The 17,671-nt window shown below is 34.6% G+C and overlaps 2 protein-coding genes across 3 annotated transcripts; one reads left to right on the top strand and one right to left on the bottom strand.

The window, feature by feature from the left end:
* Positions 1-3,913: 3,913 nt before the first annotated feature.
* LOC116164993 (deoxynucleotidyltransferase terminal-interacting protein 2) lies at positions 3,914-5,741 on the top strand. Its single transcript, XM_031479259.1, has 3 exons — positions 3,914-4,410; positions 4,460-4,624; positions 5,389-5,741. The coding sequence occupies exons 1-3, from the start codon at positions 4,015-4,017 to the stop codon at positions 5,596-5,598; spliced, it is 771 nt and encodes a 256-aa protein (XP_031335119.1). The 5' UTR covers positions 3,914-4,014; the 3' UTR covers positions 5,599-5,741.
* A 3,296-nt stretch (positions 5,742-9,037) lies between these two features.
* On the bottom strand, positions 9,038-15,469 carry LOC116163634 (leucine-rich repeat-containing protein 20-like). Of its 2 annotated transcripts, none has more exons than XM_031477667.1 (3): positions 14,324-14,462; positions 10,323-10,634; positions 9,038-9,747 (listed from the first exon to the last, which is right to left on the bottom strand). In XM_031477667.1, exons 1-3 carry the CDS (start codon positions 14,385-14,387, stop codon positions 9,584-9,586), a joined length of 540 nt encoding a protein of 179 aa, XP_031333527.1. In that variant the 5' UTR covers positions 14,388-14,462; the 3' UTR covers positions 9,038-9,583. The 2 variants fall into 2 exon arrangements, with proteins under 2 accessions (XP_031333527.1, XP_031333526.1); XM_031477666.1 differs by lacking the exon at positions 14,324-14,462 and adding an exon at positions 15,197-15,469 and having other exon boundaries at positions 9,039-9,747.
* Positions 15,470-17,671: the final 2,202 nt, after the last annotated feature.

Here is a 17,671-nt window from a genome sequence, read left to right as displayed (position 1 = left end):
GCCTTTAACGTTGCAAGTGCTTTAAAGACCAATTATACACGTGTATCTTATAATATTTTTTATTATACCTGCACTGTAATTTAAAAATAGGAAATACAATGAAATCATATTGACGTTATACTCGAATACATGTCTAATTAAGTGGGCTGGGTTGCTACGGGGGTTCCTTCTGGACTTGAAGATTACCATCGGTTCCGCCCGGCAAGGCAAACCGTCTTCTTCTTAGGCTGCTCAAACGATAAAAATAAATGCTCCGGCTAACTCAAATCGGTGGGCTTTTAACTCTTTTGAAACTGTGTAACAAACCTTAACCTGCCGCCTACCAGTCTCCTGCCTCAACTCCTACTTCTCCCTTTCCTTCCCCTCGTTCTTTGTTAAAGACAGGCACTTGAAACCAAATAGATAATATATTGAAATGAAATTAGCGATACAAACAATTTACAGGGATCTAGCAGTTCTTCTCTTCTCCTTATAAAAACACTAGCTTAACAATGACAACTAAAAAATCCTAACAGGTGAAACTAATTTACTCAAGGGGTGGCCATCCTCTACAGTTTGAAAAAATGCAACAACAGGTAATCAGTTTTTAATCCAGCGTGGGCTGGGACTTATTTAAATAAACACAAAAATTTATCCTACTCTTTGGTAATCGTTCATTGGACTTTAATAAACAATCAAATCAAATTTTTTTACTATAGCTTAATTACCAAAAAGTGGAATTTTACAGAACGTTACAAATTTAATTAGACTAACCTTTACAACATTTGTACAGCCGATCTTGTGAACTGCTCTTTCCTCTGGTACAGGGTGGATGTGATCTGACACTTAGGTCTCTGTGACTTTGTTAGGGGTGGCTTGAATTTAACACACGGAAACAAAAATCCACGGTGCCTATCCTTCCTCGGAACGAAAGCAAAGTTTAGTGTTTGAACGGAAACTTAGTCCCGGAAATCCTTCGCGTGGCGAGTGGGAGACGGCTAGTTGCCAAAGTTTCTACACAGCACAGTGTATTTAATTTTATTTTATCAGTTTATTAGCTTTAATCGCCGGCGGGAGACGGATTTTTGAGTTAGCGGTACGGCAGAACACAAACTTTTATGATCACTATCCGACGGTAAACCGCGATGGTTCAAAGTATTATTTCACCAGCTCTTCTTGGGGCAAATATCTCTCCGAAACGCAGCGCTCCTTCGACAAATGACCTTACGGCACTAGTAGGAAATTCCACCTGGGGCGGATCCCGAAATTCTGCGCCTTGAGGACTAGGGCAGCACTTTGAATTATATATCCTCGAGAAATCACAACGTATCCTAACGCGATTCACTGCATCCAAAGTAAACTGGGGTGACGCTCAAGGGTTCGCCAAAATATCATCTGATTTGAACCGGGTCTTCTTCGCCAAAAAAATCAACACGAAAAGAAAAATAACACTTCGGAACGGGTGCAAAAAGCACGCAACTGGGAGCAACCGAAATAAGCCGGTGGCTCAAACCGCCAAGTGTACCAAAACTTTCGCTCAAGGTACGTGTTGACCGCTTGAAGTACTAACCGCGAGTCTTCTTCAAAAACGATCCCCTTCTTCAGAATTGAAATGAAAAAACCACACCCAAATTACCATAAAACAAAAATGGCTCCCGCTAGAAATTCTCCCATTGGTTTAGATAAAGAAAACTTAACCCACTCCAACTTCGTCATTAACCTCCAAGAACTGCTGACCAAACTGATCTCACGGTTTTCTGTTGACGACGTGGAAAGGCCCCTTATCTCTGATAGCTCGGTGCTACATCCGCTCCTTTTCTCGGTCCAGACGGCGCCAAAGTTGACAAACAACTCGCATTACTCATGATGACGTCAATCAGCTTTGCACTCTTCCCACGACGAAATTAAATCTGAGCGAAATTAAATCTATCGGACCATAGTCTTGAGCGAACCGAAATGCCCAAACACAAAATTTCTAACCGGAACAAATAATGAAATATACAGGGTGACCTGCACTATCATGACAAGAAATTCGAAATTTTTAATGAAATTTGGCGCGAAATAAAACCACTCGTTACAGGGTGTTCGTAATTTCACGATTGCCATGGAAATGTCACTTGACGTTTGCTTATAAAAATCATCGTGTTTGGAATAAAACGATTTCCGTTGAAAAAGATAATACACCGTCCATTAAATCGATTGTTGTAAAATCTAAACAAACATTGGTAGGTGTAAAATCCAAATCCAGTAAAGCCTATTATAAAGAATATGAAAAGTTGTTTCCATGGATGGAATAGGAAGTTACTTACGAATAAAGTCTTAAATGCATCCATAATGCTGGCATAGATGAAGTAAATGTCAAAGGTATTTAACTTCTATATTTTGGTGCATTCATTCAAAACTTTAAAGCAATGCTGCGATTAAAAAGTGGAACAGATTTGGAAGCATACCCTAAATTACGCGCGTTTGTGAAAGCTTCAACCAAAGGATAGGTACAAAAGCCAAAGAAATGTTCTGCATTTACAGAAAGCGACCTAAGAGGATTTTTTATTTCATCCAGATGACAGTTTCAAAAGTCATACTTGAAGTATGTTCTGCATTTACAGAAAGCGACCTAAGAGGATTTTTTATTTCATCCAGATGACAGTTTCAAAAGTCATACTTGAAGTATCGTTACTTAGCAACTTTAAAGCACGTGTGTTTTAAAGGAATTTTATGTCTTACTAACCTATCATAGCACATTTTATATCTGTGATACGCGGGCATAAAGTACCACTTTATGCCCTAGGGCATTAAGTATCACCATAGTAACTCATTAATACTTAATGACAAAACTAACAAATATTTGCAGGTCATTGAAAATTACAAACGTCAATTATTAATTGTCAATACCTTATACTAAATCACAAGATTGGCCTTATTTCGTATAGTTTCTGGAACTTCTTGCTCATTCACGATGAATTGAATTATTTAAAATTACGTTTGACGTTTGGATGGTTTCAATCACATTAACAAATTCGAACCACGCATACTCGATCAAACATACTTAATGAATTATTTTGTAAACGAATTTTGACGAAGAAAACTATTTGTAAAACATAAAATTGTGTATGTACCACGGGCATAAACTGATGTTTATACTCTCGGGCGACTAAAAAGCTCTCGGGCCGTAGGCCCTCGAGCTTTTTAACTCGTCGCCCTCGAGAATATAAACATCACTATTATGCCCTTAATACATCAATAACTATTTTCGCACGCATTTGAGTGTTTAAAACGGAGATTGTGATTCAGGTATAATAAAAAAATAATTATTGTATTCTTTCACGATAAACACTTACCGTACTTACGTACCACGTAGGTCGTAGTGTGTAGGTCATATTTGAGCTTGGACAGGTACTTTGAACAAATACAAGTGCTTGTAAAGGGTTCACTAAGGAAGTAGCCTGCTTTAGAGGTTATGACAACAAATCGATATATTTCGTTTAGCAACTTACCTGAATAATAATTTCTGTTCATTCCGTACGGAGTAACACAAATTGTCGCAATCTCGCTCTGTTAAAACAGGTAAAAAGGAATATTACACTCAAAACACACATAAAATACACCTGAAATCTGTCAAGTTGAATTAGGAAATCGGCCTACCATGCAGTGTTGCCATAATTCTCAGCACGGCTTGTAATTATAGACGGCTGTGATGTTACCTTCTAATGATAGTAACCAAATAAATGTTGGTAGTATATTATAAATGTTTGTTTTAATCTGTATTGTCATCATTTCTTTACATTGTTATTGCAATTCTATTATTGGTTTGTGTTGCAACTCCGACATAAAAGGCTAAACGTATGCAACCGATCATACATACTTGTATCACGAACGCAACCTGTTTGTGTTTGGTAGTTCAAATTACCCAAATATAGAAGTCTAAATAGACTTGTGATAGTTCGAAGTTCGTTCGAAGTAATGTAAACACGTGTGTACCTTTAACCTCATTTTTAAAAGGTTTCGAATAAATTCTGCAAAGTTTAATTGCATGCAATGAGTTTTTTTATTGATTCTGGAGACGGAGAAAATATACCGACGAACAGTGACTTGATAATAAATACCACGTGCCCACCTCCAGAAAATGAAGATCCTAATACAACCATTAAGGAAATGTTATCTCAATATAAAACATGCTTAACACCTTTAAACTCGAAGTTGAAGTCGAAACATAACAGCATGTTTGATACGTTCGCTATGGAAATGGGATGGTCTGACCATGTATCAAGAAGTCGCAAGAAAGAAAAAGAAGTTATTGACATAGATACTTCACAAACAAGACGAAATGTGAATGATTTGTTAAATAAATCAGTACTAACACCTGAATTTGAAACTTTAACTCAAGTTCCTCCATATGAGGTTGCAGAAACGAGACTTAGATTACAGCGACAAGTAAATTAAATTGTATGCCTCTGGAAGGTATGAATTTTTAATCTTACAGAGAGAACGAGCGAAAACCAAGGGTGCAAAATGGTATGGGTTACCTGCTACGGAACTGACAAAAGAAGTTAAAGATGATCTTCAGATTTTGCAAATGCGATCGGTTCTTGATCCCAAACGATTTTATAAAAAGAATGATTTAAGTGTGCTGCCAAAATATTTTCAGGTAAGTAATGTGTATTGTTGCTTTGCTCGTTATTTCTATAGAGCAGACAGCTGCTTAGAGCACTGACCGTTTTAGGATTTTTTGCATACCTGGTATTTAAAATTCCAGATATCTATGATGCTTAGATACCTATTAATAAAATTTAATTTAGATAGATATTCAGCCTTGGGATGTATCACTTTAACATGCAAGTTATCTGTCAAAAATGTCACATTGCCTATAAAGGGTAGTTCATACGGGATAATAAATTGTGATAGTACTTCTGAGAGTAACTTGCGCTAGCAAGTACCTACTCTTGACACTTTTCATCTATAAATTTTAATGCGTTTTGTTTCTTGAGTCTGTCCCTGTAGATTTTTTATTTGATTTGCCACAACTCCGGAAATTCTTCAAAAGTGTTAATTAAAGAAGACGTGTCGTCTTTTGACCACCCACGTTTTCCCTCCATGTAGCGCAGTGCCCTCTGACACAAACTTGTGAGAGTTTTACTATCCCGTCTAAATTATGCTTAACGCAATTTAACGTTTTTTGCAAGGTTTTTTTGGCAGATAACTTGCAGGTCAAGTTTGACGTTTTTGATACATCACAGGGCTGATTGCTGAATGTTTCTTTAACGACATTCATTAGCATTGGAATTTTCAATATTAAATTTATTGAATATGGTACCTAGTAGACCTTCAGTACTTATTTTCAATAGCTGACACAATATAATACGTAAATCTGGCACTGGGTGTAACTTTGCTTCAAATAGGAACTGTTTTTAGATCGGAAAAGTAATGGACTCACCACTCGAGTTTTATAATAATCGATTAACCAAGAAAGAGAAAAAGGAGACACTAGTGGATGAGTTATTAGCAGATGCCGAATTTAACAGATACAATAAAAGAAAATACAAAGAAATAATTGAAGAGAAGCAAGGTAAAGCTTGGAAGCAAGCAAAAAAAAGAAGGCGAAATAAAAATAAAAGTAAATAACCCTAGAAATAACCACATTCTTCTGTTCTGTATTGTATTTACTTGATTTGAAATATTCAAGTGGACGCACGTAGTCATAAAAAAATATAATAGTATTAGTGACATGTGCACTTTTACTGATATAATAAAGAAAGTAAGCAAAATGTTTGATTATGGCAAAATTTTGATTTAAAATTCGTTTTAGTTATAACTCTTCCCTTAATTTACATATCCAGTCCATCTACATTGTTTTAAAATGCATTTGTTCATATTATTATGGTGTATCCTTAACAGAAAAATTGTTGATCAATTGTTTTAAAATGCTACTTGATTTAAATAGGATTTTCTTAGTTGAAATTTTATTTTGTTATATTCTATTTATTAGTAACAGGCGATCAAAAATGAGTTGCTGCCGAGTCGCCTTTGGAAGTTCAAGTTAAATACGATTTTCCATGTAAACAAAAATTCCAAAGGTAGCTCGACAGCAACTCATTTTTGATCGCATAGTATAACTAGTGTATTGTAAAATGCTTATTACTTAAGCAAATTCGAGCATTTTCGTTTTCGCGCACATTCAAGTTTTATTGTTTTATAAACAGTATAATATTTGTTCTGCAAGCAGTCTCATACCTAGAATTATTAATATAAAAATATATTGATGAACACGGAACATAAACATAGCATTTCCGCATTTTATAACCAAATATAAATTTCATTCAAAACAAAAATGTAAACGGGTTAGGAACGAGAATACTAAGTGCCCCTTCACACTGGGCCACTTAGCAGCGGGACAGGATGCAGTGCAGCGATGCTAACAGCGCTGTCTGGAGGCACGTCGCAGCTGTTGCAACCCGCAATACCTTCAGGCAATGTTATTGCATCTACCGATTTCCATCAATTTCTACCGAAATGCCCTTTATATCTACCCAAATGGGGTATACCTAACTAGGCTTTTCAGTTTCAAACTGTACCAATGTTTTAAGATTTTAGTTACATAATCCAAATCGCTTAGACGTCTGATATGCCAGCTGTGCGACGGGATGTTGTTGAATGTTCTCTAGGTTGGTTCTGGCACACTCTGTGTGTAAGTAATTTAGGTACAGACTACACTACATCATTGGCTCATGTTTCATTATATCAGCTTTATTAGTTATTAAGCATTGAAAGCCTATCTTTTAGTCCAGGGAATAGAGGGTTTTAACTTGCAAAATGAGAAGTAGTTCCAATTTCTTTTGCATGTCATAGACAGTCATCTGGTGGTTAAGAATCTAAGTTTTCGACCTCCCACCCCTTGTGCTTCCCCCGTACCACCCCCAAAACCCCTGAAATTTGGTTGGTTTCTTAGTTTTTCAATCATATCTTTTTAATGGTTCACTTTAGAAAAAAATATTGTTATCAGAAATTGTAGACCATAAAATTCTACACTTTGATATACACTACTTTTTTGTGAAATGTTTATTAAAAAAGATATAGAGCTTGAGAGTTGGTTATATTTTTAAGAATTCTGAAATTTCTATGTAGATGTTTTAACCAAATTTCATACTTTATCTCTATAATTAAGAGTTTTATGAGAAAATATCTTGAATTTATCGTGGTATAAATCCCTCTACCCTGCACCCTTACCAAAGGGGATGCATAATAATGAAACTTGCAACCCTTGCTAGTGAGGATATTTGAATCACTGTGAGATTGTAGCGCTTTCTAATATACTTTTGAAATTAAAAAATTATCTCACTTCAGTTCAGTTTCACCCCCTCCCCTCGCGCGGTAGGAATAGATATTTAAACGCTCTTGTGGCGATTGTGAAGTTAGTCAGAGAGTACAACGCTTATTATATATGTTTTCTATTCCTCTTTAAATATCTATTCCTACCGCGGTTGGGGGGAGGGGCGGGGGGATGAAGGATTTGAAGGATGAAGCTGAACTGAAGTGAGATAATTTTTTTGTTTCAAACGTATATTAGAAAACCCTACAATCTCACAGTGATTCAAATATCCCCACTAGCAAGGGTTGAAAGTTGAATTATTATGCATCCCCTTTGGTAAGGGTGCAGCGTAGGGGGATTTATACCACGATAAGTTCAAGATATTTTCTCATAAAACTCTTAATTATAGACATAAAGTATAAAATTTGGTTAAAACATCTACATACAAATTTTAGAATTCTTAAAAATATAAGCAACTCTGAGCTCTATATCGTTTTTAATAAACATTTCTCAAAAAAGTAGTGTATAAAAGTTGTGTAAATTTTATAGTCTACAATTTCTGATAAAAATATTTTTTTGTAAAATGAACCTATAAAAAGATATGATTGAAAAACTAAAAAACCAACCAAATTTCTTTGGTTTTAAGGGTGGTACGGGGGAAGCACAAGGGGTGGGAGGTCGAAAACTTGGATTCTTAACCACCAGATATTCTTTCATGACATGCAAAAAAAATTGGAACTACTTCTCGTTTTGCAGGAAATGGTCCATTTTCAGTCTCTATTTCCTGTACTATTTTGGTTAGATACAATTTTTCTATCAGAAATGCTTCCAACCTTCATGTTGATATTAAAAACTATAAAACATTTGATGAAAAACTTACACAGGATGATTTAGGGGAAACTTCATTTCTAATAAAAACATTTTACCATTTCATTAGTTTGTGAAAAACTGTGAAATGGCGGGCATCATCTGGAATGCAGATTTGCATGTCTCATGCGTTAAGTCTTGCATTGCATGCGACAATAGTAGACGGTTAATGAAATGGACCTCTTCCGTGGGTAATGGTATTTTTCAAAGTGATTAATTTACTGAGTTGGTGCACATTTACGAGTCTTTTAAATACTCCCAATTTGCGTTTTCATATTGAATAATACCATTGTCCATCGCTGTCTGTTTCTTCGTTTTCTACATAAAAAAGTTAAGTAAAACCAGAAGCTCGACCAGAAGTAAAACCCAGTCATTTCTATTTATTAGTTTTACAGTACGCTTCTTAGTTCTTATGGTTATGAATGGTACGCGCTAAAAGAAAATATGCTTTAGTTGAGAAAGAGCAAGTTCTGGGTTCCTGAAAAGGTTATAAGGTTAGTGTACGTCATACCACAACATGTAGTGATACTCTGATTATCTATGTATCTGTTAGTTCCCATGAAGATGAGATAGGTACCGTAAAAGCAAACCGTTTGCAGTAGATACTGCTGTGTAATACTTGTATGCCCAGTTACCTCGTTATTCGTCACTGAAAATAACTTCAAAAGGCCAAAACAACTATATTTTAACATTTCACTGGGCGGTATCATTGACTGTAGTGTTATAAAGGCGTTTGCGTGATTAACAATCTACAGTACAGAGCATGATTGTCGTCAATCATTCTCGGAACTAAAGATCCTAACTTTGTAGTTTAGTCTTTATATTCGTGAGGCCTTGCGTTTTTGCAAGAAAAATATGGCGGAGAATGTGTTACAAATGAAACAATAACAAATCATATTTGTTTTATTGCCCTGATCACAAAATGACTAGATGAAGTAGTCAAACATACCAAATGCTCGTCCGTAAATCGTATACAATAATATGTCCTCTTTCTATTACAAATATTAAAAATACAATCTTTATAGAAAACACATCAGGTATTAACGTTAAAGTGGTAAAAAAGTAATACTCACACAACAAATATATTGTACTTAATACTGCAGGGAACATCCGAGCTATTTAAGTACTTTAACATTATCAAAATGATAATTGGTATATATTTATTTATACAATAATGTATATATATACTTACTTTTTCGCGAGTAGTATAATATCAACTATAAAAATACAAATACTTTACAATACTTAAATACGAAATAGCACCAACTCAATAGGTAAGTATATGAGCATGATTTCAAGAAAACATATGTAAGGAAAACGAAAGCGTAAAATTAGTAAAAATTTTCAAATAACCAAATTTATACGTTTATCTACAATAACGCTTCGACCTCAGGGTTATTAGGCAGGTTACATTAGTCTAAATATTGGAAAACTTTAAATAGTGAGATCTTCCCAGTCCTCTTTCTCTCTCGGAGTTAACGTTATCTGAATTTTAGTTACTGCTGAAAGTGAGTCGTGAGATCTCGGCGTTAATGGATTTTTACAAAGGTCCAGTGTTTGTAAAGCTGGCGCCTCTTCTAACACTTCCACTTCTACATCTAAAAAAAAAGTTTCATTCGCATCGTCCACGAAATATACTAATCGCTTAACTTAATTGGTTACAAGTTACACTATCTCGATTTAGCACTTATTGGTTTCCTAGAGGAAGTGAATTGGTTTTGTTTAAATCTGTTTCCTGCAAACAATTCTATCGCATCGATTTCTGATTTGTATCAAATTATTGCGGAAAAACGAGTAGGCTCATAGAAACAACTACCTACTTACCTATTTTTAAAACCACCGCGCCATTTTGGAGGCATATCAAGCATTGTAACTGAACGGCCAAAGGAAACCTTTAACTTTTAAAGCTGGCAAAAGTTTGCAATTGAAAATGAAACAATTATACTTTTTTTTTCAAATTGTTAGGAAGCAATTAAAGATTCGTGCATGATCGCCTTCCACCTATCAGTAGATGCATTATCCAAATTAATTGAGCATGTTGGAAGACCAGGTGTGTAATAAATCCGAAAATTTGTCACACAAAGAAAGAATTTTGAATTTTATTTGACACCTGCTCTTTTAGTTCAACTCTAATGATGGAACAATTTGTCAACTATGTTAATTGCGTACTTACCAATTATATGATTATTGCAGGCATTGAGATGTTCTAACTTAGGTATTTTAAATATCGCATTTGGTAGAGCTATAAACGTATTGTATGATATATCCAGCCTTTGTAAGTTGCCCATTTCCGCTATTTCGTCTGGAAGTTTTGCCATTTGATTGTGTGCCAAATTCAAGTCGGTAATTAAGCTAAATTTTGCCGCAAATTTTGGAGGTATTTTTGTAATGACATTTTCGCTTAGATCACAGGTTTTTAATTCGGTGTGTCTCATTAGGTGGTATACTGCATCTGGTACTTGCATTAATTGGCAGTTTGATAGATCTGAAATAAAATTAGGATGTAGTACAAAATTTAATGCAAAAAAATGTGTTAGGACAAAAGTGTAAACAAAAAATCGGCACTGTTGCCAACCAAAGGCTATTTTTCGAGATTGGAAGAAAAAAGACAATTAAATATTGAGTTATAAAGATACTAATTAGACAAAATTAAATTTTTCAAAACTGCGAACGTCCTGAATATTTAAGCTTACATATTTTAAAAGAAAATGATTTTTAGGATAAAAAATATGCCTAGCCAACTAATTAGTAAGGGAGCTACAAAGAAGATTCAATGAACATCCAGTGACACACATTAACACCTGCTATTGTGACAATGAAATTACGGAGACATTAATTAAATACTAATTTTACTGTAAATTGGCTGGTTTTTTTCTAATAGACCTCGAATTTTAAAATTTTGCACACAGAATTTTAATAAAAAAATTGCACGACATTCCCATTCAACCTAAATATAGCTTCACCCACTAAATAGGAAACAAAAGGGAAAAGAGTAGGTACGGTTTACAATATGAAATTACTTAATTTCAGAGTTCTTCCATTTTTCAGCGAGAAATACGAGAAAAGGTGTTAATAGAACTTAACCATTCATTAGGCGATGACTAAAGCCAGAATTGACACGACCAATGAAAGATTTTCCTCTTGCTCATGTTTAGGTACTTCAGAATGTACACTATATCATGCAAAAAGAATCGAGCCGACACCCCTACACTCCATTTTCGAGATATTCACATTCAAGTTTTTACATCAGTAGGAAATATAGGTATCTCATCTAGACATACCAATCGTCTCTTGAGGTTACCTTTCTCCGACACTCCGTTCTGCAAATATTTGCAATGAAAGTTTTGACCAGACCAGAACGTGTGTTTAAGTTTTCCTTTGGTACCACTAGAGGTATGCGTATGACGGGATGACGGCCAAATTTGGGCATAATTTATAATTATTTACCAATTTCGTCGGAAAGACGGAAAAATACAATGACTTGATCTATAAGCACTAAATTTTGTGGACTACTCACTTTTTGGTTAAGTTGGTATAAAACAATCTTTATGTAGGTACCTATTCCCCAATTTCATCGGGAAAATTGCAGAACACATTGCACGCAGGTGTTAAATTTTGTGCTTTTCCTGTTATAATAATAATAATAATAATAATAATAGTCGTTTATTGAGTTGCCGTTTACAAGTTTATGATAGTAACTAAAAAATAATTTATGTGACAACCCAAAAGGGCGAAGTTCAGATTGGTACGGCATCCATACCATCTGCTCTCCCACTTAACCCTTTTAAAATAAATTGTTAAATCATTTATGGCAGCTAAGACATATTGGAGAAACACGTAAAAGAACAAAAAACGCCATTAATTTATTGATTCTGCAGTAAAGACTTGTAAAAGAGCCTCTTAAATGACGGTGTGTCACAAGATTTTAAAGCCGGACTGACGGAATTATAAATTTTGCAGATGTTATAACTGAATGAACGTTGCTATAGAGCAGTTTTATGAATCGGTACCGTTAGAATATTCTTTGATCTAATGTTGATACGATGGACATCCGTTCTAAGAGTTACCTACTTTATTAAATAGGTAAGATGGCTTTTGATAAGCAATTAGGCGATGATATACACAAGCAGAATGTAACAACCTTCGATCAGACATGCTTAACCATTTTAATTCTTTTAACTTGTGACTAATGTGATCCCGTCTCCTTAATCCAAAAATTAAGCGAAGACAGGAATTTTGCATGCGCTGAATTCGTTTTATGTCTATTGAGTCCAGACACGGGCCATACACACTGTCGCAATAGTTGAAATGAGATAAAACAAGAGATTCGCAAAGCATGACTTTAATACCATGATTTAAACTGTCTATGATTAAATATCGTTTTCAGATTCATATATGCCTTCCGAAGAAGTTCCGATACATATTTTTTAAAACGAAACTTTGTATCTAATATTACACCAAGGTTTTTGACATGATCAGAGATCGGAAGCACTGTGCCCTTTATTTTGACCTTAATTTAGTAGATGGTCTCATGATGCGCTTTACCTGCGCTAAACAACATTACAGAACATTTATTAGTGTTTATCTTTAGGCCATGGTTTTCGGAAAGTGTTACAAGTTGCTCTAAATCTGCATTAATTTCCGTATTCGCTATGTCAATATTAGTTAAAGGGAATGAATATATTAATTGTGTGTCATCAGCATACATATGGTATGTACAGTATTTTAAACATTTCACTATTTGACTAGAATAAATAACATACAGTAATGGACCTAAAAATACAGTAATCGGACCTAACATACAGTAATGGACCTAATTATACTCTCAGTTCGGTCGATTGGTATGCTCTACTCTAAATACACTACAATAACAGGGTAACCTAAGCAAGACTTTATCAAAATGATTTTTACTTAAATCTCCCTTAAGTTTTTTCCAAATTTGAATGTAAATATGCTTTATCAATAGAGAGTAAAATTCCACCAAAATCTGAACAAAACCTTTGAATATAAAATTTATATTCAAAGACAAAACTAAAGAAGTTAATTAACGTCAAAACGGGTTCCAAATAAATTCCCACCGTGTAATGCGCGAATGGTGTATATGAATATGGTGAATCACTGGTTTCCTATCGAGTAAAGAGCTGTTTACACACAACATTTTGTCGTACGATTTATCTGCGAGAAAACGTTTTGAAAAGAGATTGTTGCTTGAATTGTTTTGCTGTAGAACCGTGGTTGCGGTTCCTGATTCAGTATTTAGGAATGTGTGTTGTGGTCATTTCTTAAAATTTGTTTAAATTAAAAAAGAAATCAAAAACTCTTCAGAACTAATGTCTTCCATTGTATTTAGGATTAAACTACACGAAATGACTGCCAAATCTTACCGAGGGCGACTGAATAGTGTGCGTTACCGTGAACAATTGCCAGTCGGCAACGACCGTCGCCCTGATGGAACCGAATTGACAAGTGTACGACAACCTTAATCGTACTATAAAATGTGTGTAAACGGCGCTTAACTACATGGCTTTACAAACTGGGTTATGTTAACCTGATGTTAACTATTTCATTCTACGAGTAAAATTTCATTACATATATTCACCATGCGATTAGGTAAATTTACCTAAACAGCTATAAGTGTAGTAATTTAGAAATCATTTAATTTCAATCAATGTTGATAAAATTTATACTCTTTTGATGTAAATTGCTAATTAACGGCCGGAAGCTCTCGATTTGCGTACCTATAGGTAAATGAAACTAATTAAAACAATAGAAAAAATTATCGCTTATATACCTTAGTACATATGTAATTTTTAGTTTCACTTTCAATTTAGAAGATCATTACATAACGTTTGATAATTATATTCACATTTCATTAATATTGTAATTAGAGTATAACTAATACAAATTAAAACGTTCAATTTCAGAAAATACTGAAAGAAAAATACCATAAACCATACCAATTTATCAAGTATCCGGCAGATGTTTCCCATTTTAATTAGTTACTTCAAATTTCCATGTTCACTTTCTAAATGCTCATCGTGATGTGTGCGTATTTCCGTATATCGCATCACATTTTTGTTTGAAATAACAATTTTGGGATGTAGCAGATATTTCTAAATTTAAATGGTGCGTGCGCGCTACTTTTGTAATTTGAATTGGTGATAGTATATCTACCTAACTGTAATGATTCTTGGGCAGTTTCGCATCGATGAATTACTTGAGTAACCTGATGAGCCATATTTTGTTGTAGAATCACAATTTTTGTTCACATACGGATTAGAAAAGACTAAAGGGATGATTTTGTGATCCGAATCTAAACTGTGGTTTCTATTTTAATGACGACATAGTGCGCATGTTCTACTACTAGATAGCTAGATCAATTTTAAAAGTAAACTAGGTACCTATACGACGGAGGATCTTGGATTGGGAAAGTTTGATAAGCGAACAATGCAAAGATAAAATGATAAGTCTTTGTATACAAATACGTATTGGAATACCTAAACAAATAATTATTCTGAATCATAAATTGCTGGTAGCCCAAATCCCGAAATTCAGTTCGGTGCAGTACCAAATTACAACAAATATGTAGGTACCTATTAATTAATTATGATGTATTCATAAAAATTAAAATGTTTAATTAATGCGAATGGTTACAATATAATACTCGCTTCCGGGTGAAATTGAAAGTACCTAATACATGAATGAAGCGTTTCGGTGTACCTACTTTCCAAGAGATAGATCTTTAAATCCCCGTTGAAGATAACTTTCATTTTCTGAGTTTCATTAATTCTAACAGTTTTATTTGAGGGTTGTATTGACATCAAGGTGCATGTACACAAAGATCACGGAAATATTAATCACAAGGTTCATATAAAACTCACTTGAACGCACGCTTTTAGACCATAAATAGACTGTGTTTGTTCTTATTTTCTTGGCGTACTGCCGGCCTTTATTCCTTATATGTGTTGTAGTTTAAGGTGAACTTAAATTACACATTTTACATAAAGTTAACAGTGACCCTCACTATCGCTTAATCATCGGACTCACCTAGATTACTGTTTTCCTTTGCATCATTACACCTTCCGACAACCCTAGTCACAGCCCTTCCTGCTAAACTTGTACAGATTATCATCGAAATCATTCTTGGATCGGGCTCTTCGTCATTTTGATTTGTAATATCATTTCCAAATTGCGAGGGTGGTCGCATCTTGCGTTAATTAGAATATATACACTCAAACTAAACCCAACGAACAAAAACAATCGAATGCACCTTTGGTTTCAATTTTGAGCGCGCGAATATCAAATGATTATTTTAAAACATACAATCTTTTTATATCTGCGCTGATTGTTTACCTCCTACTATATACACACGGCGCGCAACTGCAACGCGCGCGGCGTGATCACTTTGAACAACAGCGGAAATTGAATTATTGTTAAGTGATTTACTTTGCAAAACGCATGCACGCGTGCACAAGTCATTAATCTTGTTATGCACAGAGACAGGAAAATTTATACATATTTTTTGAAAATCACTTCTTAAAAGTCTTAGACACATTTCTTCCGTTCGCAAGGTCAAACAAATGACACTCTTTGTTAGAGGTGTATCCCAGGTGAACGTAAGAGCAACGTCCAAACCATCTCAAAATAGGTACCGCAAAAGTTTCGAGAAAATATTGGCGCGGTTATTAGCCGTTTTTCTTTCTTAATATCTAAAAACAGCAGATTCGCTTTGTTCGTTTGGAACGGATAATAACAAATTTACGTATTCGGTTAGCGGTAAGGCCATGTGCAGACGTAAAGTGGTATTTTTAGACCGAGTTTGGATTTTAGCCAAAGTATTCTACGAAAAAGTTTCATTAGGGTCAACTAAACTCTTTCCACCTTTAGACTTAATGCGCATTTTGCAAATGGAATTTCCCTTGATTCGCAAAATACTTTTCTTTGTCCCGTGCTAAAAATGACCGCTTATGATTTTTTGCGAGCGTAATTTGTAAAAATATTTTTACACGTGGTATTAGCATAAACAAACGGTAAATTGTTATAGTAAGTGGACCCATTTAGTTTTCGGAACTGACGACGCATGACAAATTTGTAGTCTCCATTGCGGGTACAATGAGACTCTATGGAATCAGAAGTAAGTAATTTATTTAAAGCAAGGTATTGACCTTTTTTCTAATTTCTTTAAATATCTACCTATTAGGTAATACCCATACGTACGCAGTTCAGCAAATATACAAAAACACGTGTTCTTTTTCTCAAAATTTGTAAACAGTAAAAATTGGTCACAAATGTAGCGGGTACTCTGCAAGTTGGTAGCACTACTAGAAATTGTAAACAAGTTAAAAAGTAATCGTAAACGATTTACATAAAGCGCATTTCCACTTGCATTCATTTCCCATTTGTAAGATGCAACTTCTGTTAAAATCGTAGAAATCCGGCCACAAATATGAAAGATAGCATTGCACATGGGCAATCCATTGTCGACGTGCTACTTCAATTTCAGTTTATGAGAAGAATTTCATTTCAATGCTTTTCTAAATAAGAAAGTTGGAACTGCGCATGCGCAAACCTCAATTTTAAAACTAATGTTAGATTTTCCTTTCTTCCAAGCGCCTAAGTACCAAATTTCACTTAAATAGTTCCATAGATAAAAAAGTTGGCACGGCGCATGCGCAAAATAAAATTTTGAAACTGGCGCTAGATTTTCCTTTATTCCAAGTGCCTATGTATCACATTTCATTTAAATTCTTCCATAAATAAAAAGTTGGCACTGCGCATGCGCAAAACCAAATTTTGAAATTGGCGTTTGATTTTCCTTTATACCAAGTGCCTATGTATCAAATTTCGTTTAAATTCTTCCATAAATAAAAAAGTTGGCACTGCGCATAACCAAATTTTGAAATTGGCGTTTGATTTTCTTTTATCCCAAGTGCCTATGTATCAAATTTCGTTTAAATTCTTCCATAAATAAAAAAGTTGGCACTGCGGATGCGCAAAACCAAATTTTGAAATTGGCGTTTGATTTTCCTTTATTCGAAGTGCTTCTGTATCAAATTTCGTTTAAATTCTTCCATAAATAAAAAACTTGGCACTGCGCATGCGCAAAACCAAATTTTGAAATTGGCTTTTGATTTTCTTTTATCCCAAGTGCCTATGTATCAAATTTCGTTTAAATTCTTCCATAAATAAAAAAGTTGGCACTGCGCATGCGCAAAACCAAATTTTGAAATTGGCGTTTAATTTTCCTTTATTCCAAGTGCCTATGTATCAAATTTCATTCAAATACTTTTATAAGTAAAAAAGTTTGCAATTCGGTTTATAAATGGTCGAGATGCGAAAAAGGGCACTGTGAATTTTGAATCGATTCGATTCAACTTTTGGCATTGCGTATTATATGGTTAAAGCTATGCCCATATTGAATTTCATGCAATTCAGTTCATAACTAACGGAGATGTAAAAGCGATCGAACATTTCTAAACAAAGTTATCGTTCACACGGACAGATAGATGGACAGACAAAGGA

This window comes from Photinus pyralis, unplaced genomic scaffold (genome assembly GCF_008802855.1).
Source record: "Photinus pyralis isolate 1611_PpyrPB1 unplaced genomic scaffold, Ppyr1.3 Ppyr1.4_LG2, whole genome shotgun sequence".
NCBI lineage: Eukaryota > Metazoa > Arthropoda > Insecta > Coleoptera > Lampyridae > Photinus > Photinus pyralis.
The sequence above is the reverse complement of the archived record's forward strand: the minus strand, read 5'-3'. Positions and strand labels throughout refer to the sequence as shown.